The 25,325-nt window shown below is 43.1% G+C and overlaps 1 protein-coding gene across 5 annotated transcripts in view; it reads right to left on the reverse strand.

Moving 5' to 3' along the window:
• Window positions 1-6,208: 6,208 nt before the first annotated feature.
• The window catches only part of FARS2 (phenylalanyl-tRNA synthetase 2, mitochondrial), a 249,543-nt gene continuing 230,426 nt past the window's right edge, over window positions 6,209-25,325 (reverse strand). For all 5 annotated transcript variants that reach the window (XM_040588060.1, XM_040588059.1, XM_040588056.1 and 2 more), the window contains one exon: window positions 6,209-6,531. In XM_040588060.1, coding sequence (XP_040443994.1) covers window positions 6,393-6,531 — 139 coding nt within the window. In that variant the 3' untranslated portion in view covers window positions 6,209-6,392. The remainder of the gene's footprint in view (window positions 6,532-25,325) is intronic.

Raw genomic sequence — 25,325 nt, forward strand, 5'->3', positions numbered from 1 at the left:
GGGTATCCAAGGCATGGCATTCTGGCAAACTTTGTGAAGACCAGCAGCTGTGCTGAGAGGAGACACCCAAACATTAACGCACGTGCACAGGGGTCATCAATCTGGTTTGCTTGGCCCCTTGGCCAGCCAGTGTGAAAGCCCTCCCAGCAAGCTTCTGGCCAGGCACTGTGGTAATAAAAAGGAGTGAAGAGCTGAGGTCTGGGGTCACGGGAGGGAGCTGAAATTGGGAGATTGTAGAAGCAAGGAAGCATTTCAGGGGAGGGCCCAAGGAGGTAGGCTTACGTGTCTTGTAAGCACAGGACAGAAATTTGAAGGCAGTCAGGCTCCACTGGTGTTGCTGTGCAAGGCATGACGTGTGTTCAGAGCCCTCAGTGCCCAGGCAATGGCATCCTGAAGGACACTGGGCAGATGTCTCTGCAGGGATGTTTGGTGATCTCAGATGGCTCCATCCCTCCTGAAAGCACCTGCCAAGTGCAGAACACCCAACAACAAGGGCCTCGGAGTGGGTACATGAGGTTAGACCTTTGACTTGAGTTAAACCTCTGTCAATCCCCTCGTGATCTGGAAGACACAAACCAACCTACAGACCTACACTTCCACTCTTACACTGATTTATTCAATTTCTATACTGAGATGTGTCAATAAAGACCCTGTGAATGACTATTAGCTTCTCTACCACCAGTGAGTAAAGATTTGGCATGAGAATCAATAATCCCATCAATTAATCATCAGTTACAACAATAACTGATGACCAAAAAGCCTGGCTGTGCGTGCTAATTATTTACTATGTGCGTATGCAAAGGCAGGCAGCCAAACTCACATCCGTGCCTCCTAGTATCATGGTGGGAGGGAGGGTAATTCAGGACTTTGAGCCCAGGACATCAGAAGACAACTCCTCCCGCCCTGCTGCTCAGCTACCCTGTGGTCTCCTACAAAACCTGCTCCCTTCTCCCAAAATGATACCAGTGTCACCAGGGTCACTGAGTGCTGGGTTACAAAATGTTTCAAGTGACTAAACATTTGGACAGATGCCTAGTGGGACTTTCAAACCTGCACACACATTGACAAAATCGTACAAGCAGCTTTTTGTACCTGCTGGGGTCAAATAATTTTTTAATCCTGACCCTTGGTCTCAACGTGCCTCCCATCTGTAGGCGGAGATGCAATAACCATTCATGAGCGCACAGTGATTCTACTGAAAAATGGCTGCACAGGCGCCGCATCACGAGATGCATCTAATTGATGCTTAGCTGCAGCAACTACTAACACAGTGCTGCGGGCTGTGTCACACTGCGATACAAGGGAAGCTGCAGACACTAAAACAAAAAGAGAACAATCTACTGCCCATTTAAGTGGCAGCTGCTCTGGATGACTGCAGTGCTGCCCAGCAAATTACTGAGCAGGCAGAGGCACAATTCCCTGGACTGCATGTTAATCACCTGCATCCAGAGGGTGAACACAGAGAGACCCTGCAGTAATGCGGCGTGGGAGCACAGGCTTTAGGCTGTGGTATAATAAATCTCCCTGCCTACAGCCTGACCCTGTTTCTTCACCGAAGTTATACAAAACTTGGATAGCAAGAACTGTAAGGGAAGGTAAGCAAAACTGAAATGAGAAAGCTGGGTCATAGCAGAAGCGATTTTAGGCACAGTTTTCCAAGTGTAGAAAGCAGGCTAAATCAGACTCCACTCAGTTAACAGTGGGCATAAATGGAATAACAGAGGCCATCTGACAAAAGCACAAAAGCATGAAAACTGCCAAACATGCAAGTGCATCAGATGTTAATGATGGTCAAACCTTATACAGCAGATCCTGGAGAAGTCAGTGCCTTCACGCAGCATATGCCCCCACTCTGTGCTGAACTGCAGTCATCTCCTCTGAGATACTCGGCTTAAAATTTGGCTGCAATTGCAGTAACGTTTAAAAGCAGGTAGAGACGATGGCTGGTTTCTTGTGTTCCCTACAAAATTGTTCAAGGTGCTCACATGACTGCTTCAGTTCTGGTGGCCCTTCAGAGACAACGCTCACATATCTTAAAATTTGATCAGGACGTGTGTAATTGTCAGTGTGGCCTGTTCTGCACAGAAAGCAAATCTGTTTTACAGAAACAGACTTCTCTGAGTGAAGATGCACAGCAGACAGTATCCGAAGAGAGCTCTGAGCTTTAAAAATATGACTATTATTTCAGAGCTGAAGTACAAACCCATTTTCTCTCCCTGGTGGTAACAGTTCTGATGGAGATAGTTCGGTGATGTCACCTAGCTGGCCCCAAACACCCAGCACGACCATTCTGTGCTCACACTGAATTTGACAGAACTTCCTTGTGCATAAAATTACTTGTGGGTGTATTGGGCGTGGTGGTGGCAGGACACAGAGTGCTTTCTGACCTTGGCTTAACTACTGAGCACCAGCCAAGCTTCAGTCAACCCACAGTGAAGACAAGGTTCTTTAGTTTTACCCAAATACGAACTCAATGAGATGAGAATTGTGCTTTCTGGGGCAAGACTCCCCGTGTTTACTTCAATGGGCCACCAAAGAGTTCTGTCTTGACCATGAGTTTTATCTGGGACAGCTGAAATGCATTAGTGACTGCAGATAAAAACTACCAAACAAAAAGCCCCAAACTTCTTTTTTTCCATTTAAGAAAAAAAAAGCTAACCCCAACATGAAATTATTCAAGGGCTGACACCAATTTGTCAGTACTCGAGAAACCTGGCACAGCTGCGCAGAGTAAGGCGGCAGTAAATTCAGCGCTGCGGTATGGCCACAGCCTGCAGAAGGGACAAGAGTAACACTCTGAACGGAAGGCAAATGACTACCACTGCCAATTTACTAATCTAGTTTGGATTCTCAGGACAAAACTGCTTTCAGATTTGTGCAACTGTTTGACCGTGCCTGGCAATAGTATGGCAGAGGTCACTGAAATCTCAAGGGTAAAAAACACAGAGCAATTTACTGCTTATCTAGCTTGCAACACTTCTCCATTGTACCGCCTTTAACGAGAACATCAAAACCAGGTAAGTCTCAGTACACTGTAAATTTGCTGCCAGTTTCCTGGGAAGATCCCAAACTGGGTGTTAAAGCTAAATCTTTTAGTCTTCCAGGAATCACAGATAGCCTGAAAACCAATGGCAACAAAACCAGCACCCAGAATATTAAAAAAGGACGTTAACTTTCAGTCATAGAAACCCCCAGCTAGTTCTCTTGGGGACGCGCAGCTTCTTTTGCTACAATTGACTTTTTTTCTCTTTTATTAAAGGATGCTGTTACAAAACCCAGCAGCACACAAAAATAAACACAGACACTGGATAAGAACAAGAAGCAGGGCCCTGTGCCTGTCACTACGCTAGTCAGTCAGCATGCACGTTAATTACTCAAATGCTGCTCTCTTTAATATTTCCACAAGGCATGGTATCACTTCGATATTTAGGAACTAACTCATCCACCTTTACTAGACTTGTAGCCCACCCAAGATTGAGGGGTGTTCATGAGACAGACTGTGGAGCAGCAGAAACTAGCAAGTGAACTCACCTTGGCAGCTACATTGTTCTTGGTCTTCAAGCTAGTTCACCTACCTTTATGCCAAATATGTCTTAAGAAAAGCCAAGTGATAGCTGAGGGTAGCCCCTTCTTTGACAGAGTTGGTCAGTGACTGTACCATGGACCTTCCTCAGTCAAGTTTTCTATACTCCCACCAAGGATCAGCCCAGCCCCTGAGACAGTTATCATCATGTGTCTCTGATCAGCAGTAAAACAAATCGTGGCTATAACACCCTTAGATTCTCATGGGCTCTCAGTTGGTATCCACAAGGGACCATATGGCTTGAGAGTCTATTACTGCTCATAGCGAACTTCCCCAGTAAAATTCAGGTTAGGCTCAGAAGGGAAAGTCACACTTTCCAAAGGACAGCAGCATAAGAATGTAACTCTGATGCCTTTTGATCTGAGGTCTGCTTTGCTAGTGGTGGTGAATCTTTGCCAGAACAATAGGTCTTTAGGGTAGATTAATCCTTGAGTATATATGACAAAGGCTTAACTAACCTAAACATACCCAAGTATTCATATTAAATTGCTCACAGCCAGCCCATCTGATTTTACAGGCCTTCAAATCTTTCATATAATTGAATCACGTTTGCTCCTGAAGAAGCTGCTTGGTTTTTTTTTAATCTTAACGGCTTGCATTTTTGTCTGAAAGTTGCTGCTGTGAAAACACCTACTCCAGAAGATGATCCCATGAGAAAACTTTGCATTTCCCCTATCCTATCAGCCTACGAGATTAATCTTTTGAGTTTCAAAGAATAACGTTACTCCACCAAGACCTGGCTGGCGCAGGGAGTCCCTCCTCACCAGAGTGCGGGCAGTTCACAGCCAGACACATCAAACACAACTGATGTTAGTGGATGGAGACTGGCTGATTAAAAGCCACCCAAGTTTACTTGCAAAGCCAGACATGACACTCTGCTGCTGCAGTGACAAAGGCTCATTGCCCAATTTTCTCCTTCTTGGGTTCCCCAGATTTCTCTGCCCCTAGACCCGACTGATCAGAATAATGGAAGAAATTAAGGGTTTGGGAAGCAGAAAAGGAAACTTCATTAATCAGTAAATTAAAAGGGGAATCTTGCAATCTACTCCACCCCAGATAGTCTGTTGTTTTCCCAAAAAGACTTTGTTCTTCCACACAGCAGGCAGGTTTTTGTACTTTCTGCACAGGCAATCCCATCAATTAACATCCACGTAATTTGCTGCCCCATGTAGCAGCATCGATCAGGCCCTGTCTTGGAACAATTACTGCTCAGTGCAGTTCAGGGGAGTGCTCCTCCCCTTCAGTAGTCCTCACTGAGAATCCTGAAATGGCAAAGGATGAAGGAGACAGAGAAACATCAAATGGGCTAGGCTGTACTTACGGATCTTAGTAGACCAAGGTTTAAAAATAACCAAGTAGGTTCTTCCAGTGCCTAAATGGCACCCATTCTTTTTGCCTTGTAGAAAGTCTAGCATATTGTTTTCATAATCAAGTTATTTGGATAACACAACAGACATTTAGATTAGGATTTGTTTACACAGCTAAATATGTTGAGTAATGAAATTAAAATGAGCTCTCTGCTTCTGTCACATCTGCAATAGTAACTGGCTTCTTATGGTTGAGTACAAGCCTGCTGCACAGATGTTTCTTGATAAGGTATAAATCAGTGTTAGATGCTGTTTATTGCAGCGCTTTTACTGCCTTCTTCCCTGAAGGAGGGAATGTTGCCTGCACAGCAACCGCCAGCTGTGACCTGCAAGACTGTATGAAATACCATTACAAGCAAAAACAGGTCCCATATTCCATATCAGCATCTGAAATGGCTCATCAAGTATTTATCAGACCATTTCAACACTTCTACTGGTCCTAGCATCATACCACTGCCAGAATTTACTTATTATAACCTCCAATGAAAAAGCCAAGCATCCTGTAAAGCGACTGGTGCCTGAAACAGTAGGAGATCCCATTTGAGTTTGGTTTCCTGCCTTAAAGGTCAAATTTCTGAGAAGGCACTGCTGCTAGAAAGCAAGATGTGAGAGATCAAGGCAGCTGCTTTCCAGGGCATAGTAGGGAACAGTTTCTCTTTTCTGCCATCCTGCCCCACGTGGTATCAACCGTTTGATGGTGACAGGGGAACAGACTTATCTTGCGCTGGTGCCTGTGTGCGAAGAACGTAGACAAGGGAGCTCCTTGCCTGGGGGATGCGGCACAGCTCGGAGCACCTTGCTAAGCAGCTCTGCTCAGCCCTGGGGAAGCAGGGGGAACCAACAGGAAAAAACTCACCAATGACCCACCATTTGAAGACAGCTAAACTGGGTCCCACAGCCTCTGTAACAGATGAAAACAATACCCATGTGCTCTGAAGGTAAGAGAGCCAAACTTCGCAAGCTGCAATTCTTGGAAGGTTTCTTGAAGCAAACCCTGATATTTCTTACTTAAAAAAGAGAGGGATGGGGTTTTCTTCCCTGAGATAATCTGTGTCTCTGATTTGCTTCACTTGTTACACGGACAGAAGATCCTGTCAACACAGAAAGAATGCCAAATATTTACAGTCTAATGGAACCCAGGGACCAATTAACAACACAGAAAACCACCAGGCAGTGTATTTCTTATTGTAACAGGAGGGTAATCTTACGTTACTGCTGTTTCCCCATTTCTTAAAATAAAGCGCCAGCTCTTTGTCAATGATTTCTCAGTAGTAATGTTTATTATCTGGTAGTTTTACCATAGCCCATTTATCAATCGTTTTCCATGTGCTTGGGTCAGTCACAAAACCTCTCTCTTTACTTGTACCCCCCAACTCCAGAAAGAAAAAAAAACCCAAATCAAACCCAAACCCAACTGCCCTTAGGGCTTCAGATCAGTGATGCTAGAACCTGCCCTCAACCCCAAGTTCTCGAACTGCTGATTCTTCAATAGCTTGATGGATGCGATGCACCTCGTCCTGCGTTAAAGTCCTCTCCGGGTGGCGGTAAATGATACGGTAGCAATGGCTGACCTTCTTTGTCCTACAAAATATAAACCAGAAGAGGACTCATAAATATACGTGCCTACAAATGCAAATACATGAGGCCAAACACTTACCCTCTGGATCATTTTTTATTTGCGGTCTAATTTTGTTCCTGTTGCTTGAAAATCACCTTAATGCTAAAACACACTGTCCGGAGAGGTGGGACTGAGCTGAATTTTAATTACGGCAGAGGACTTTGCTGAAGTCCACCTTATATCTCAACTCGTACCGAGGTGTGGTAGCTTCTTACCAGACCAAACAAGCCCAGGAGGAGGGCTATGCTAACACCGTGGAACTGCTGCTGACACCACAGCTCTCCCATTTTGGTGCTCATGAGGCTACCTGGAGGGAGCATTGTGCACACATACCCCCCTCAGACCAGTGGGGCTGGTGGCGATGGCCATAAGGAAAATACCATCCAGCCTCTGCACACTGGAGAGCACTATGTTGCTAGCTAATGCGGAGCATCTCACAAGCCTCACCACCCAGGCTCCGGCCTGAGGGAGGACACCAAACACACAGCTGCAAAGGAGAGTAAAGCGTTTATTTTTCAATTCAGGCAACGACTTTGCCTTCACTGGAAATAAGAAACATGGGCAAAACGCATCTAAATATCCATTTGTGGGAGAAGGACAGGGATGCAGGATGAGGGTGGCCGTCACTCCCAAAGCGGAGCACTGGATGGCTGCACCTGGGCATCGGCCACGCTGCCACCGAGGTGTGGGAGCAGCCCAGCAAACCTGGGAAGAAACGAGGGAAGACATGACAGCAGGCACACATGGCAAAATTTCTCACACCTTGCTATGGAAAGGAAAAGACAAAACAGAACAGGGAAAAGGAACAGAGAAGAGGGAATGATGGGTTACAAAAATATTTCAGAGTTGCTGAGTTAGGCAAAGACAAGTTAAAGCAAACCCAGGAGCAAACCGGTAAGTTGAATATAGAGCAAAAAATCCTGCTCTCCATCAAAACCAGGCTGGAGTACACAGCTTTTGCAAGGGCATCTCTACAATGGCAGTGCTTGTATTACTGAATTGAAATGGCACTTGTGGCACCCTTTTTATTTTTAGTTTCAAATGGAACCCATACAACTTCTTCTTTCAAAGGTAAACACACTTCAGTGAAAAGAAGAAAATCTGAGGGGAAGAACAATGGGAAACCAGAGATCAAGTACTAGACAGAAGGATCTCCCAGACTGGCAGAAGTCGGCATTTAATGGCACACAAAGGCATTTCACAAGCTGCAGGTCATCTCTCTCCTGAAAGCTGTTTCATGTTAGAAACCATGCTTATTATGACTATTAGACTAAAATTCAGGTTATATGTGCTCATACACAAAGATAACTCTCAAGATACTCATTTCAACCTCAAATCCTACTAGAAATAGGTGCAGGAAGTTTTTATTTCAGAATTGCTATTTGATACCAACTTTGTCCCACCACACATGGGGGGGGGAGGCTTGCCCTCCTCCCACTGGCAGTTTACAACAAAAAGGTTATTTTAAATTAAAGATTCCTCCTCCTTTCTTGTGTGCTTTGACGATAAAGGAAGTTAAATCTGACTAGCATAGGAAAGGGCAAACTGCATTATCATAAAGTGTTAAGCTGACTGCAGTTTGTTAAAAACCAGCTAAGAGCCTTCCCCGGGTGCAGGTTAAACGCTGTAGAAAAGTGATCTTTGAGAAAAGAGGTGGAGGTGTAACGATGAGGAAGGTGTTGCTCTGTTCTGCTCCACTGCTGCAAAGCAGTCAAAAGGACAGACCTGGGAGAAGCAAGTAAATGGAATCACAAGGGTTTGGCCAGATGCTACACTGTAAGAAGGACATTTGAGCAAGAGAGCAGGATCATGAATTTGGGCTCAGCAGAAACACTTTTAAAACCAAGCTGGCAAATACCATTACAGCTGGTAGTAGTTCAGCTTTTAATGGAGCTCCAGCAACCACCTGATCGAAAACATTTGCAAATCGCTTTGGCTGAAAATTTATTTAGATGTTCAGTCAGAGGCTTGATCCTGAAGTCTTGTACATACCGGGAATATATCCCATGATGGAAAACTCATTACCACCATTTAACGTGATGTAAACAGGCGTTTGCTTAATGTGTGTAAGCTGCTACAGCACTTTCTTCACTGGTCATGGTTAACTGAAGGTAACGATTTCTCTTGACCTACGTGTTTATGTAACCCCCTCCCTCCATCCCAGCAAGCAGTTCATTCTAAGGCAAATTAAATAGGTCAGAATAGGACGCAATAGTTTCTTGTGGGTGTTGTGGAAAACCAGCATCTTTAGGAAGCATTTAAATTAGGAAAGGGTAGAGGTCTTACACTGGACTATAGCTCTGTTAGCTGCAGCTGAAGTTAAAGCATTGGTGCAGGAGAAATAAAACAGGGGTTGCATTAAGTGTAATTAATCTAATTTTAATTATAGCCAAAAAATGATGGATCTACTAATACATATGGCTGGCTAGACATAACTCACATGGTTGGTATGTTACATTTTTCTCCCATCTTTTAGATAGGTTTATTTGCATCTTTGTTACTAATTGCAAGGAGTATAATGTTTCAGTGCTATTTCAATAAAAGATACACTGCAAGTTTCAAAACCTTTGTTTTCATAGTAGTATTGGCTAACTTTTCAAGGAAGATGGGGAAGAGTACTTCTTGGCTTTCCCCCCTGCTTAATACTTACCCCCCTGCCCCCAAATAAAATACTAAGACAATGCAATTAATCACTGCCATCAGCTGCAACTGAAAACAATTACTGGCAGCAAATAATACACGTTTGCCGATTCCCTTTCTTGCTTTCCTTTTGTTCGGCAGCATCACAGAGAATTTGCCTACCTTAAAGATGGCTGTGCTAATGCATAATGACCTCTCTGCTGCATGCCATGCTGCAGCCCGATGACACAGAAGCTGTAGCTCTCTATCCTCAGCAACAGAAAATTTGAGGCCAACACCTAGAACAGCAGTTTCACCAGGTGAAAAAAAAAAAAAAAGAAGCTTAACAGTGAGTGCATTGGGCTTTATTTACCTAAACTGCACCACCAGACAAGTCTATGCAGTTCGCAGTCACGCGGGCTCCTCTCCCATTAGGCTTCAGCTGATCTTAGTGTCACCAGCCTCCTCTGCGCCAGCCTGCGGCTCTCAGGTAATGAAACACAGTGAACACAGTGAAGCACTGCTCAAAGGGAAAAGGAAGACTGGGGTTTATTCTGACACCGCAGGAGGAAACAAGGTACAGTCTGTGAACAAACACTGGAGTGCAACAATACCTAATGCTCTTTCATACATTTTTTGGAGGAAAGAGCTTTGCCTCGTGATTTTCAGGAATTGGCATGTAGCCGCCTCCAAGTGCTAGGGACCTGCTCAGTGCTGCGTCAGAGCCACTGCATGGGGCCAACCTGAAGGCCAGTGTATATATTCCGATATTTCAACCTGATATGTGAACAGGGCAAGAAATTAAGGGGCCTTAGTCTGCCACTAGTCTAAAAAAAACAAACATGAGAGCAATTTGACACTGGGACCAGGGCTAGAACGAAAGGGTATGTTAGGTGATAAAAATGAGTACCTGTGTGTTAGCTTTCCCTGCATGGAGGTCCACTGAAGGATGTTTTAAAAACAAATTGGTGTTGCAGTTTGACCCCAGCTAGCAACTAAGTGCCACACAGCTGCTCACTCCCCCTGCCGTGGGATGGGGGAGAGAATCACAAGAGTAAAAGTCAGAAAACTCACAGGTTGGGATAAAGGCAGTTTAATAGGCAAAGCAAAAGCCGTGCACACAAGCAAAGCAAACCAAGGAGCTCATTCACCACTGCCCATGGGTGAATTCAGCCGTCCCCAGGGAAGCCGGGCTCCATCACGTGTGATGGGTACTTGGGAGGGCAAATGCCATCACTCTGAATGTGTCCCCCTCATTCCTTCTTCTTCCCTCCATTTTATACGCTGGGCATGATGCCACACGGTCTGGAATACCCCTTTGGTCAGCTGGGGTCAGCTGTCCCAGCTGTGTCCCCTCCCCACTCCTCCTGCCCCCCAGCCTGCTCGCTGGTGGGGTGGGGTGAGGGGCAGCAAAGGCCTTGGCTCCGTGTCAGCGCTGCTCTGAACAGCGAAAACATCCCTGTGTTACCAACACTGTTCCCAGCACAAATCCAAAGCGTACCCCATACTAGCCACTGGGAAGAAAATTAACTCTATCCCAGCCAAAGCCAGCACACTTGGCTAGAAAACTGATCCCAGAAGCTACCAACAGCAGAACACCTAAACACACCGGGAAGCCTGTCTCACGTTAGATAAGACTAAGACACAGGCTCATTTCATAACCAAAATGTTGCTTAAAGAGTAAGTGCCTGGTACTGGCATTTGTCTCATCCACATGTAATACTGTGCCAAGAACGAAAATTTCTCCATCCTGTACTTGAAGGGGGAGATAAAAGGGGCAGCAGTGAGTGGGGAAAAGACCCACGTTTTAACTGTGTACTACCTTCCATCCATCTTAACCAAAGCACAGAAGCACAGAGACTTCTGTAGGGAGGTTATTACTGTGGTGAGGGCAACACAGAACCAGACATTGCTCTAGAAAAATGGATTTACTTTGAGGAACAGAAAAGCAGAGATGACAATCTCCCACAGCACCAAGGAGTGAAAAAGAGTACCATATCTTTTGTACTCTGAGCAGTGCACTGAGCAGTACTACTCACCACCATATCTATATTGCACCTTTTCCTACAGAATACTGTTTTAAATGAAAGATCTTTCATTTTAAATGAAAAGAGATTGTAGACAGGTGATGGTTGGTCTCTTCTCCCAGATAACAAGCGAGAGGACAAAAGGAAACGGCCTCAAGTTGTGCCAGGGGAGGTTTAGGTTGGCTATTAGGAAAAATTCCTTCACTGAAAGGGTGGTCAAGCACTGGACAGACTGCCCAGGGAAGTGGTGGAATCACTATCCCTGGAGATATTTAAAAAAACATGTAGATGAGGTGCTTAGGGACATGGTTTAGTGATGGACTTGGCAGTCCTGGGTTAATGGTTGGACTTAACGATCTTAAAGTTTTTTTCCAGCCTAAATGTTTCTATGATCTACACACAGGGTAATGCAAGTATTTGAGATTATTTTCTCTCTGTTAAGTGAGTCATGTTAAATAGGTTCTTGAGGGTCTCCCGATTCCTGCCACAGCAGTTTGTATTCCATATCCCCCCCAAAGATGCATCATGTAATTGCCTTACATAAACCTTCACACAGTACTCAGTGACCACTACACGCTTCACAGAGATGATGTCATGCTCTGAGTATGCACGGAATGATCTTAGGGAAAAGAAAGCCTTGTTTTGTTTGCAACAATGTCCTGAAAGGGATGATGATGGGAAGAAATGAAAATACTGTCTCATGTTACTAGCATCATAGCTGCCAAGCCGTGCGGAGAGCACAGCTTTGGTTTTGCTTTGTGGCTTCAACAGTTCCAGAATGGTTCATGTTGTGATGGGGAGGAATATGAAACTGCAAGAAGACAACAACAATGACGTAATTACCTTTTCCCTTTTGTTTCATGCTTTCAAACCACATCTACCACTATGACAGTAGGTACAACTGCTAAATGTCCTACTATAAATTTTAAATTGACAAATAGCACTCTTTTCTGGGAACCACATCATGGAAAATGGCAAAAGGCTTGTGCTATATACCTTACTGTCAATGGCAAATAATTCAATTACCATGGTGATATGCACGTAAAATATAGCAGTAATACTCTGAACAAAGGCCCTTCCCAAAGATGCATTCTCATCAGTCCTTTCAAATGCTAATACTCCATTTCTCTAGAATAGCATATTGCATACAACAGCATATTTTAAAAAATGGACATGTTTTTGTTTAAGGTGATTTTGATGCTCATCAAAGGCACTAGAGCACCTCCAGCAGAAAGAATTGTTTCAGACCCACAGAAAACAGGCAATAGTAATTTCTGTTGCACATCTTTTCCAGCTGACACCCGGCAGAAGGATGGTTCAGCTTCAAAGATGGTTCAGATCAACATAACTACGTTGAGACTGTCAACATTATTTGACCTCAGTGGATTTTTCCGGTGGCCACTTTAAAAGAGGTGCATGTTCACTGACAGACAGTTGGACTGATATATTGTTCTTCTCTTTCACAAATGGAGACCTAATGCACTTTTTGCTCTTTTTTAATTGGACTTGGTGAAATCTGTATCTGAATAACACACTCTGAACCTGCTTGGCCTTTTCATTATTTCTTTCTTTCTTTAATATTAATTCCATTTTAAGCTTTTCTCTTAATGTAGAAAAAAAAGTCAAAATTCTGTTAATAGCCAGCTTACTGAGAGAGATAAAGAGCATGGTATGGGATGCAGTGGTAGTTAAGATAATGGAAGATAGATGAAAAATGAAAGCACTTGGAAACTTTTCAGCTTCTCAGTCACTGAGACACTGTTAAATAGCCATAAATAGGATCTAAGACATTGTCAAGTATCCAAAAACACTGGGCTGGTTAAAAAGTTTTGATCCCGATTTACCTTTTCTACCTAAATCTACCACCTATCTTCTTACAAACAGATATATACTAAAAAAAAAAAAAATAATAATTCATAAGCATCACCTGAAAGATAAGTCTCCTGGCTGTCAGATAGACTTACTAACTGTTTAGGGAAACAATTCAAGCAATTACTTTTGTTTGGCCCCCAACAGCTTTTTCTCATTTCAACAGACCACCTCGGTTTGGTGCCACATGCCAGCAAAGGAACAACTAGTGTGAGCAGCACAGGGCTCTCTTCTGCCCAGCTCCCAAGCAGAGGGAACTCTTGCAAATAGACCAAGTTACAGAAGAATCCAAGTGAGTATTTCCCTCGTGCACTGCTACAGTCACCTCAGTAACCAGCCAACGACAGTCACCCAATTTCAGATCCAAGCACTTCCCATTAAAAAGCTCTTAAGCCTCACAGCATCAAAATTAATGGAATCCATTACATGCAAGCAACAATGAAATATCACTAGGGTGAAGAGTAAGGAGAAAAATATCCTCCTCCATTATACCAAAATAAAATCCAAAGTCCCCACAGGATAAGCTAACTGTAACATAGACTTTTGCTGCCACAGAAGGCCAGAAAAAAAACCTGCAAAGACTTGGGGTGTGGGATTATGTTTTTTTCTCATTTTCATTTTTAACACAATGACTCACTGATTCCTTGAAGAAGGCAGTGATCAATGGTTGTAAAGCAGGTATGAAACCAGTTCTCAAGGGGATGGATTCCAGCATCAGCGATGACTGCTTGTCCTCCAGTCTCCTTCTCTTAGGGAAAATCATCAAGCACAGGTGACAAAATTCCCATCATATCTGATCTATGCCAATACTGAGGAATCCATTCCACACGGACTTAAACTTGGATGTGCCTGAGAGCTATGGCTCTTGTAAGACCAACTTTGTGCTCTCAGTTCACACTGGGCCTCCCCATTTTTCAGGGGTTCACCACTCCACGTAGTAAGTCAGTTCAAAATCCTGCTCTAAATCCAAGAAGATGCAAGAGTAGGCTAGAGGAAAAATACCTTCAGGACTTGTCTTGCTGTCAGCATAGCAATCCTGGAGCACTCACCATGCCAGATAGATGCAACATTATGCACTTGTAATGGAATGCCTCTCTCAACTTACCAAGGCTGAGCCTTGCAGGAATAAAAAAAAGCTGTGCTGTGGGCATGCCCACAAAGATCAGAACATGTGCAAGCCTGTGAGGCTCTGGATAGGGTAGGAAAACCTACTTTTTCTTCAGGATCATCACTGTGACCAATACAAGGCCTGCACAGGTGGAATAGAGATAGGAAAAAGACAACTTTCTTATACACACACACACACACACATACAAAATCCAATTAAATAACTTCTACCCATTGCAGTGCCAAACGAGAGAAGGTTGTTTGGTAAAATACTTGAGACAATTGTATGTCTAAACATAGAGAAATAATTGGATGCTGAAAGTAAGAGAGAAAAAATGATAGTCTCAGCATCAGACAGGATTGAATACTTGTTCTGTGTACAGCATAGGGTTTTATTTCACTTCACTTTCCCTGGGTTTGACTGAAAAGGTGCCATGTCAAATGCTTTTCAAAGCCTCATCATGTTTTCACCAAAACAAAATGCAAGGGGTAACACTTTTTGTTATCTGTTGTTTAAAAAATGACCACTAGAGGCTTAAACATTCTCCAACCCAGCAAACAAAAGAACAAAACAACTCAGTCTGGATATTGTGTCTCACGGGAACTGCCACCTAAGCTCCTTACTTTCTCCTTTCCCGTGCAGCTCAGAACCCATGGCAGGACTACATTTCCCATGACAGGCCAAGGCAAAAAATTCCTATGATGGATCTCCTCTCTCTGGAAAAGAAACTTGGCTGCCATAGCTGATGAGGAATCAGAGCACACTGAGGAGAGCAGAAGCATGCGATACCTGGAAGTCTGGCAGCTGAAGCATTTTGGCTACTAGCCAGAAAATTGTTCCAGTAAAATTTACATTTTCAGTGAGCAAAACCACACCAAATCAATATATTTTCTGTCATTGCTGGCTCTCCCGCTTTCTCCACATTTCTCTTGACCTCCTAAATCCTAGTAATTTAGTGATAGAATGAGGCAGCTCTGGCAGCAACAGGCTCTGTGGGTCTGGCAGAACTTCATGACTTAGATACCTCATCCACAACCCCTTGTGCCCTTCCAGGGCAACTGGCTAGTACAGGAGCGGGTCAGAGACACTACCTATTTGCAAATAGTAACTCTGGAAGACACAGGGTGTTTGCAGAGTTGCTGTGCTTCTTGTGTGAAGCCATTATATTCATCTCCCTGTGAGCACAGCATACAAGTAGAGCATGTGGAAGAGGTTCTGGTCCTACTTCTGTCAAACAGCAACATTAATGATTCCATCACTGGTCATTAGCCACAACAGTATCGCTCTAAAGTTTCCAACCATTGACAACTGAAATGCCACCTGGAAGCACTTAAGAGTGACAACCTATCTCAATAATGTGAACAAATCCAACACGAGAGGTGAATGTGGACTCTTTCACATGCTATCTAAAATATTTATAGTAAAAATGTTGTGTGATACCTTTTCAGTTCTTCTGAGTGAAAGATCAAAGAAGAGAAGTATAAATATTTAGCAGTTTTTCCCCCCAACTAGATGTTAATACTAAAGGCTACAAAAAGTATTACTAAAAATAACATCGCTGTCAAATTAAAACATATTTCATAATCGACTAAAGAGGGAATATATATGAGAATTTAAAACAATTAATTCTCCTACGAAATGAAGATGGATGGGAGTGACAGCTGGTTCAGAGGTACCTTCACTGAGTACTAGCAGAAATCAGGGTCTACAAAGTTAGATGGCATACAAGTGCACGGGCAGGACTGAATGCCATTTCAGACACTTGGATAGATTTCATGTCTGAGATTGCTGGGTTTGTCCTCACCATGCCCAGGAGCTACGTGTTTAAGCTCCCTTTACACTTGCTGAGAGTTGAGGTAAAGAGAAACACGGCTCTGGACTCAGATCAAGAACCTATATGATTTTTCCAAGGTCACACAGTGAATTAATGAGGGGGGGGACGGACGGACCTGGGTAAATGCAGACACAGACCCTTTGAGATACCCTTCTTTCAAGTTACTCTCTCTCACACACAACACACACACACACGTCCAGTCACCCTTCTTTTCTGCAAATTGTACAGCAGCCCTGAAAACAAAGCAGGCTATGGCAGGAAAATCATATGCGTATACTCATCTCACATACAATGGACAGGGCAGGGAAAAGTGCAGAGCCAACATCAGGGTAACCAAAGGTGCTGTTTGTTAAGTGACAAACTAATCCCAAATAAGAAGAAAACAGGATGGGGAGAAAAAGAAGGGAGCAGGAAGAGATAACAGACCAGAAGACGGGAGGGACTTCAAAACTGAAAGAAGCAGTTAAAAGAAATCACTTGTCCTTTTTTGCATAAAAGCAACAGACATTAAAAGCGCCTGCTCTCCCGGGCAGCCTGCAGGGCTAGAAAGTGACTTACAAACATTGGTACCTACGTCTACAAATATAGGGGGTTTCTCAGTGGGGCTGCTTACAGTATGTGTTAAAGCCGGTGAGAATTCTGCAGCTGCTTGCACAATTAAGTGTTGTTTACAATCTCCTTCCAGTCCATCCATTGTTCTTCCTCTCAGAATTGTCAGGTTTTACCAAGCTTATTCTGGCTAACTAGATTTGTTTTGGAGATGCAGAAATTCCCCACTTTCCCTCCCTAAGGGTAGCGTGGTTCCACGCAGACAGTCACAAGAAACCTGTTGTCATTGCTTTTCTGACAGTTGCTGCCTTGGGAAGACAACATGGAAAAAGTCCCCAAAGTAAGCATAACTACTGGCCAGCAAATTAAACTACTGTTAGCACACAGAAAAACTGGCTGTTAAACATTTCTCTTGCTGGATCCTGTTTGCACAAGTAATACATTAGGTCCATGATGACAGACAAAGCCTGTGTCTTGTAGGTGAGGCTTGCCTGATTGTTTTGAATATAACAGTGGGGAAAATGTCACAGCACCATTGAAACTAGCCAAATGATGACAACATATACCAATCAGGCACATTGGCCAGAATGTTTACAGCTGTCAAAATGAGCATTAGTTTGGAAAATTGACTGCCATGTTTGGCGTGTTGCCCCCTTAATATTATGGGTACTCTTTATGAAAAGACAAATGAAAAGAAAAATGTAAATGTGATAGGATGTGTGCACAGTGGATGCCTCCTGTGGTAAGTTGATAGGAGCATCATACATTTAAACACCATGTGGGCACGAAGACTAAAAGGTCAGGGCACAAAATAAGATGCATCATCCTGTAAGTACAATGAAATTATTGGTCTGCCCCTCAATAAAGGAAATAAAGCCAAGGAGATATTACACTAGGAAGATCAAAATACCATTTTTGCTAAGACTTCACTAAAAAAGGCGAAGTGATCCTCCCACTAGAGCAGGAATTAATACCAGCAAAGGAAGGATAAGATTTCAGCTCAGAATGGGGAACACGCAGGGAGCACTAGAGTAAATCAAATATTCTCGAATTGTCCAAGAGATGAACTTTGCCCTAAGATACTTTAGGAATGAGCAGAAGAAATCTCAGAGCTGTTATCAGTTGCCTTTGAGAGTTCATGGAGGACAAGTAGGGTACCAAATGTTTGGAAAAGGTCAAACAGAGTGCTTATTTTTGAAAATGGAAAAAAACCCTAGGAAGCCATAGGAGCTATGGACCATTTTCTTTTACTTTAAATTCCTAGAAAGACTCTGGTGCACATAACCAAACCACTTTTAAGCATGCAATAGAAATAAAAAAGACCAAAACCAGAAAACATGGTTGTATCCAGCAAATCTAGTCAAAACAACTCATTTCCCTCTATAAAGGGGCAACAGGCTAATAAGTCAATAACCAATAAATTGCAGGAAGCAGCAAAACACCAAGGCGGGCAGCTGCACGTGTAGGGGTGTGTATGTGCATATGGCACGTATCTTCAGTCAGCTAAACCAGATTGAAAAAAAATGGTCTAAGATCAATATGCCACAAAATATGGATCCATTGGCAGTTTCAAGCAGTTTCAAAGTTGAAAAAGCTTAGGAAAATTTTTTACAAAAGGTGAAAAAAAAAAGAAGAAAAATACTAAATCCATTTCATAAAATCAGGTAGTACAAAATCCGTCTTTCTAAACGTTTCACCTTGGAGGGAATTGCATGAAGGTAGATGAGAAAACTAGTGATCAATGATTACTACTAAAAGGTGATATTCCAAATGGCTGGAGTAGCTGCCAATAATTTGTTGCTTCTGGAAGCAGTTATCCACTGTTCATAGCCAAATCTGAAGGATCATTCTTGTAGGGTTCTTTATCCTGGCTCTTGGATGATGGAATATTTTCATTAATGGAATAGGGGATGCAACAGAAGTGGGTTTTAACTGGTGGATTACATTAAGCTGGGTAAAACAGTAAGTATACCTGAGGACAAGATCAGAATAATCTTGACAGACTGAAAAAGCTGAAGCGTACAGTTCAACCAGGACAAGTGTAAGCTTCTGTATTTAGCCAAGAAAAAACGAGCTGCATGCAGAGAGGATGGGAAACAACTGGGCATACAGCAGTGCTGCACAAAGCATCTAAGGACCACACAGAATCAGGAGCTGAAGGTGAACCTGTGATGTTGTTGTGCTGCTTTAAGCTAAGCAAGCACCACTCCAGGATGAACTGCTGGAATGCAGCCAGAGTGACATTCTTCTGCCCTACTCAACGCCGCTGCTGGCTCAGCTGAAGTACCCTCTCCACACCTCAAGAAAGATGTGAGGCAACTGGAGGCAGATCACTGGGGAGCAATGAGAACAAGCAGATGTCTAGATAACACAAATTATAAGGGAAGACTGAGAGAACACAGGTTGCTCAGCCTAAAGAAGAGAGAGCACAAAAACACCCTTCAAATAGATAAAACGCTGCTGCAGAGTTAGGTAATAATCTGTTCATCAACATTCACAAATGGCAGGAGACAAAAGTAATGAGCTCATATTGCAGAAATATTCACATTGAAAATATGCTTGGAGAGGTGGTGGGGTCCCCATTGCTGGAAATCTTTAAGGACTGGTTATACAAGTGTCTGTCAGGAATGCTATAAGTAGAGCTAATCCTGTTTTGGAGTAGGAGGATGAACTAGGTGGCAGTACTCTTCAACTCTTTAGCATAAAATAATATAACGGTCTTTAAAATGCAGAAAGTGATTGAGCAGCAAAGATAGCTCCTTGTAGCTCCAACTGAATACACATTGTGTATTTGTTCATCCCATTGCATTAAAAGGACATCAGGAAAAAAACCAGTTCAGGAAGCCAAGGAGGTAGGAAATACAAACCATAGCTGCTATACTTGGAAAAAGAGCTCTATGTTACTAATACTAGATTCCCAGGAAATAAAGCAAACAGTGAAAAACTTCTGAAGAGGAACAGCAGAGACAACAGACAGAGGGGAAAGGAATCCCCTGAAAATGATGTAACCTTTCTAGGGCAGCAACCCTTCTGTTAGCCTTACAGGCCAATGTTGAAATACAGCAGATAGGAAAGCAAAGAGCTGCCGAGTTACCTGTCACTGCCTAAAGCCAATCAAACAAAACCCCCAGAGAAGTCCACCCTGTAGGAGAGCATCCCAAAGGGAGAATGTCACTCAGCTGTTTGTCCCCTTTGCTTCAGGGCTGAGAGATGCCTTAGGAAAGCTCTAAGGAACAGCCACAGAAGATGCTGCACATCCTTGACAGGCTGAACTGCATCTTTCTCTTTTATGCTTTTCTGACTTTATATCAAGAGGTTAACCCTTTGCTTTCAGTTTCCTAAGTTCACATTTAACCCCAGGGAATCTCAAAATAAGGACAAAGTCTTTCTTCTAACAAAACAATGCTGCAACCAAGCCTGTTGGAAATCTGCACCCCAAGGCAATTTGGGGAAGTTCAGGGACTAGGAGACATCTGAGACACCAATCCTGGAGTGAAGGCTGGCTGACCCTCAGGAGGACAATCACTCTGGGGACTACGGCCTTTTGACATAGAAACTGAATAACTTCATGCCCTGTTGCAAGTAGAGAGGCTGAAAAATACAAAGGAAATGTCTGAGGACATACTGAGATCAGCTAACGTCGTAACAGAAACACACAGAAACAGAATAGAAATCTCATCTTACGGAGCCTCAGTATAGTGCTCTGAATAACCAGCTGTGTTTCCCTCATGCATGTTATCCTGGGCTCCCCATTCTCACTCACTTGCTGTTCCACATTCACTTATTGCACCTCTTCCTTATGCATACAATAGCTGTGAGGAAGGAGCTGTCTCTCATTTTATCTGCCTACACTGCCTTTTGCAGGAAAAAATACTCCATATACTTTTGTAAGAATATGTATATATGTGTGCATATACACATTCAAAGTCCTTGCTGCAAAGCCTAGCTTTTTATTAACCTTTGCAAGTTTGCTTGGATTGATAAGATCACCAGTTTTGGGGAAATCTTGATGTTTTTACTAAATCTTTTTCAAGGATTGTATGTTGATCTCATAAAAGTTCCATTGCATATGTGTTCTTTCATTCTTACATGAAATATGAAGTTGCCAAGGAACAAATAAACTATTTATGACTCATGCCTGTACAGTAATGAAAAATGGCTTAATGGGGGCACGTACTGCTTTGAAAGTACTTCAGTCTCTTGTTCGCTGAACTGGAGACTCCCTTAAACAGGTTTGAGACATATACGCTCCTCTCTCTCCTCCTCAAAAAGATGAAATTCTTGATTATCTAAGTCATAGCAGAAAGACTGATACACGCCACAGGCTCCTGCACCACGGCCCACACACCTGCCTCACTTGCAGGTAATTCAGTGTAGGCTGCATACAGCTGCACCCAGACAGCACCTATTAATCCAGATAGCTAACTGAAATGAACTCAAGTTATTCGTACATTACTGACTTCAGAGGTATAGAAGAGATTAGTATTTAATACACATAAGATGCAGCAATTTGGTGGCATGACCTAAAACGCCATCGTTTCTGCTAGTAGATCTTCTTAATCTGAACTACAATAACAAAGAAGGAAAGAGATGCTCCCGAGATTACAGGTAACTGCTACACCTGAACAGTCACCTCACCAAGTGTCACCAGGAGGTCTTAAGATCAGCAGAGTTTGTTCTCTGCTTTGCCTATTTCTTGTCACACCTAGCCAGGATGGCTGGTGTTCTAACATTTGTGGTTTTAAACATACGCAGTACCAAAGAATATGAAAATGATTAGGCACCCACTGCTGACAGGGTTGCAATGCTACTCATGCTCCCTTCTGAATCACCTGCATCCACTGTGTCTTTCCACTTTGCTCTCACACACAGTCTTCTCCCCAGCCAGCGACACCACGTCTCTGCAGAGATGGCTGAACAAACTCAGGTGCTGGCTGTGTGGAATCGGTGAGGGAATACAGCTCCTTAAAATGCAAGAGATGACAGAGGAGACAGTGTAGCCCTTAAAGAGGAAGAAGAGGGGGACTGCAATATTCCTGTGACATTTTCACTATAGTCTCCACCAAAAAGTGAAGAGATGGAGACACAGTTTGGACATCCCAGTAAGGTCAGATTGCTGAGCAGTGTGAAATAGACAAAGGGAGAGAGACATTGCAGATGTCACTCCTGAAACCCACACACTTTTCATCCACAGGATTTAATCAGTATCATGATACTCGATGGCATTTTGATTTAACTCTAACATCCATATGAGGAAAGGTTAAAATGATCTAGGACAAACCCACCACAGAAGCTGAAGCATCAGCCCAAAGCATAGGCTGCATGGGGTTTGGGCAATTATAGGATAGTCAAAACATTTTAAAATACTTCTAAGCTGGATGAGAGCTTTTTTATATTGCCAGCGCATCTGCACTGGCAGGGACAAGCTTAGTCCTCTTGTATCTCAATAGATCTCAGTTCTGATTCTGTATATCCCGCAATACATCACGGAAACTCCACAGGAAAGCAATGAAAGAATCTGGCTCAGGCTCAGCATTCACCTACAAAGCCCATGCTTAGATCCATACTGTGCTGGATCATCTTTAAGGGACTTTTTGTTTGTTTGTTTGTTTAAAGGTTGAGCCTGTATCTATTTTCTTTTCCTCAAATACTGGGTGAGCATTTCAGTAGCACACAGGTGAGTCAATAAAACTGAGCAGCAGTGCTGTTTGCCCAAACCCTGCTCCAATCCTGTCTCCAAGGTGCTTCTCCCTGCTTCTCAGGTTTGCCCTACTGTACTAACCCAGCACATCTGCCTGAGTGCCTGCATGTGTGATGAACCACACTAGCGAGCTGACGTGGTTGAAAAATGACCAGGTAGAAAAAGAAAAAAGACCTTAGATTCCCAATCTGGTTCACTGAATGGCCGCACCAGTCACTGTGCCAGCACAGTGCGGAGGTGAGAACAGCACAAACCAAGACTTACATTGCCAGGAAAAATCCATGTGGAACCAGGGGCTAAAATCACAAGCTGGTAATTCACTGAATCCACATAAGCACTAAAGCACATCCTCCTTTTTTTTCCCCCCAAGTTCATGTAAAAATATGTTATACATCATGTTCAAAATGAGACTCAGATATAAGGAAGAGGAAAAAACCCATCTGGCTGTCCCCAAATGCTGCTGAGTCCAATCTCCTGATCAACTGAAGGCAATGGGATGACATCTCTTTCTGCCAGCTGAGGATTCAGCTGACATTTTAAAAACATATAGGACAAGTCCACAGGTAGCAATGTTTTTAAAACTGATCAGCAGAAGCAGCCAGTTGGATCTGCTCTTAAAAATGATAATACACCATTTTAGTTAGGAAATGAATGAATGCATTCAGGAGAGCATGAGAAGAGGTAAGCAAAAACAGCTGTGACAGCTGAATCTTGCAACAGTGCAAACTGTTTTGCCACCAGTTGAGCCTGAGGTCAGTGGTCTGAGCAGACCATATGTGTGTAAGTTCCTTCACAGGGCCTCTGCTCTAGCAGAAACTTCAGTCTATGCAAGTGAAGTTCTCCCTTGTGGCAAGCATAATGCAGATCCTGGGAAGAGAGACCTGTGCTTGTAAGCTTGCTCTTTCAGTACTTCATCAAATACAGCAGCAACGCTTAAGAGGTTACTGCCATTAAAGATGAATCTGTTCAAGACCATTGTCTTTAACTACTCCCCTGTATTGTGGAGTATTGTAAGCTGACTGATTGGCTTTTGGATGTTAAGAAGCAAGGCTGGATAGAAGTAGGGCGTGGGGATCGAGAGGAAGAAATACTAACAGTGAATCACTCCTTTGCCGATAGAAGGCATGGTTGCCTTTAATGAATAATTACATGGAGATTGTGAGAGAGTCTAAGTGGGACTGTTATGAAACTTAACTATGAGATACTTTGAGTAATGATCTATAAAGCTGCTAACTGGATTCAGTAAGTTGTTGAGTCATTACCATATAAGACTGGGTTGCTCTGCATGGCATACGAAATCCATATGGCTAGAGGCACTGAGTGGTTTGCTTTTGGTTAGAGAAGGAGATGGAGATGAGCATACATGTACATGGATTTTCAAGAATAAGAAATTAGTAATAAAAAAGTAATTAGCTGCAATTACATACCACCCACACTAACAGTATTTTGTCATTTACCTTTTAATTAAAGAAGTCCTGTGACTGAGAATTAGCAGGTATGAAATTAGCATGGATTTTTAATACTTTGGGAAAAAAAACCCCACAGGATGTTCTCCGCACCAATGTATCTCTTATGACATCAACTCAAAGTAAAATGAGGACTGGGCAGAAGGATGCTGGGTACTACATATAAATTACTGACCTTTCAGCCTCTTAGAATATGTTTACATTCAAACTGAGATGCCAAATGAATTGAGCTCTTAAGACAAGAAAGAGAAGAACTTATGAAACCACCATTGCAGATATAATTCATTCTGGAGTAACTACTCAAGCAAAGACCCAGAGCTGAGCTAGTCAGACAACTCTATTATCTTTCACCTGAAGAAAGTGTGATTAGTGGAGGAAATGTCACATTTACAGTTAAAAATTGTTTCAAAGACAACTCGCATCTTTTGGCACAACTCAGCCATTTTAAAAATATTGTAAGAGAGAGAGGCAGAGGCAGCAAAGAGCACTCCTTTTCATGATTTCTCACCCTTGTATTAAGCCACCAAATTTAGCTTGAATATTCAGTATCTCAGCAGTTGGCACTTCCCAGGCAGTGGTGCTGAATTGCTCTCTTGATCCTCAGGGATGCAGCGCTAGGGCTCTTAGAGACAAAGGTTTCCTGCACAGCACCTACCGCCCCATGTAGCATCAGCCCACAGCCCAGCACGGAGCAGCAGGACAAGGAGCAACGGGGAACAGCAGCTTTTCCACTCCCTCTGCTGTGAAAGGGGAGAGGTGGTCTCAACAGCTTCTATATAGCATGTGGGAAGGGGACAAAGGCAGTCAAACTGTACTAACAAATAAGCTTCTCCGGTGAGCTTCCTCAAAGGTGACATTGACAGCATTGCACAGAAAATGAGTACCTCTTCTGAAGATGACCTTGCCCACTCACCACATGAAGTATCAGAGCATTACTCCCAGCTGCAGCACTGTCTTGAGCAGTGCAACATTTGTGACCATTACACATGGTCACTCTACTGCCCTCATGGGTTTTGCAGTTGTTGGGGTTTTTTTGTGTGTTGTATTTTTTTTTTTTTAATGGCAGCTAGTCTCAGCCTTCTTTTTCTGGCTTTTCACTCTTTTTATCCCTTCCACTTTCTTTTTGGCTTGGCTTTTGCTGGCATTGAGCTGTGAATCCTGTACATGGAGCCAAGTGAAGTTACTTGGGAAATTCAAAGGAAAAGAGCTGTAGCAATTACCCGAAAAATACTTTTAGCACAGAGGTACCAACTTCATGGTCACCCTCACCTGTAACCCCCTGGAAACACCACGCAAACCACAGAAGCATAGGACAGACCTGGAGAGGATTACACAATTTCACCTCTCTGCCGTGTGTGTACTTGGCACCTCTCAGCTTCACATCAACAGCACCTTCGATATGTCTCTTTTTAACTTCCCAACACTTTTAAGGACCCTTGATAAAGGGCACATTTTTTTCCTCCATTATATATCACTAACAGAATACCACAACAGATCAGCTTGGTCTGGATGAACTTGACCCATCCATATTGAAATGGAAATGACCCATCCATACGAAATTCTGATGGCAAACGATCGTAACAG

Source organism: Falco naumanni, chromosome 3 (assembly GCF_017639655.2).
Source record: "Falco naumanni isolate bFalNau1 chromosome 3, bFalNau1.pat, whole genome shotgun sequence".
NCBI classification, from domain to species: domain Eukaryota; kingdom Metazoa; phylum Chordata; class Aves; order Falconiformes; family Falconidae; genus Falco; species Falco naumanni.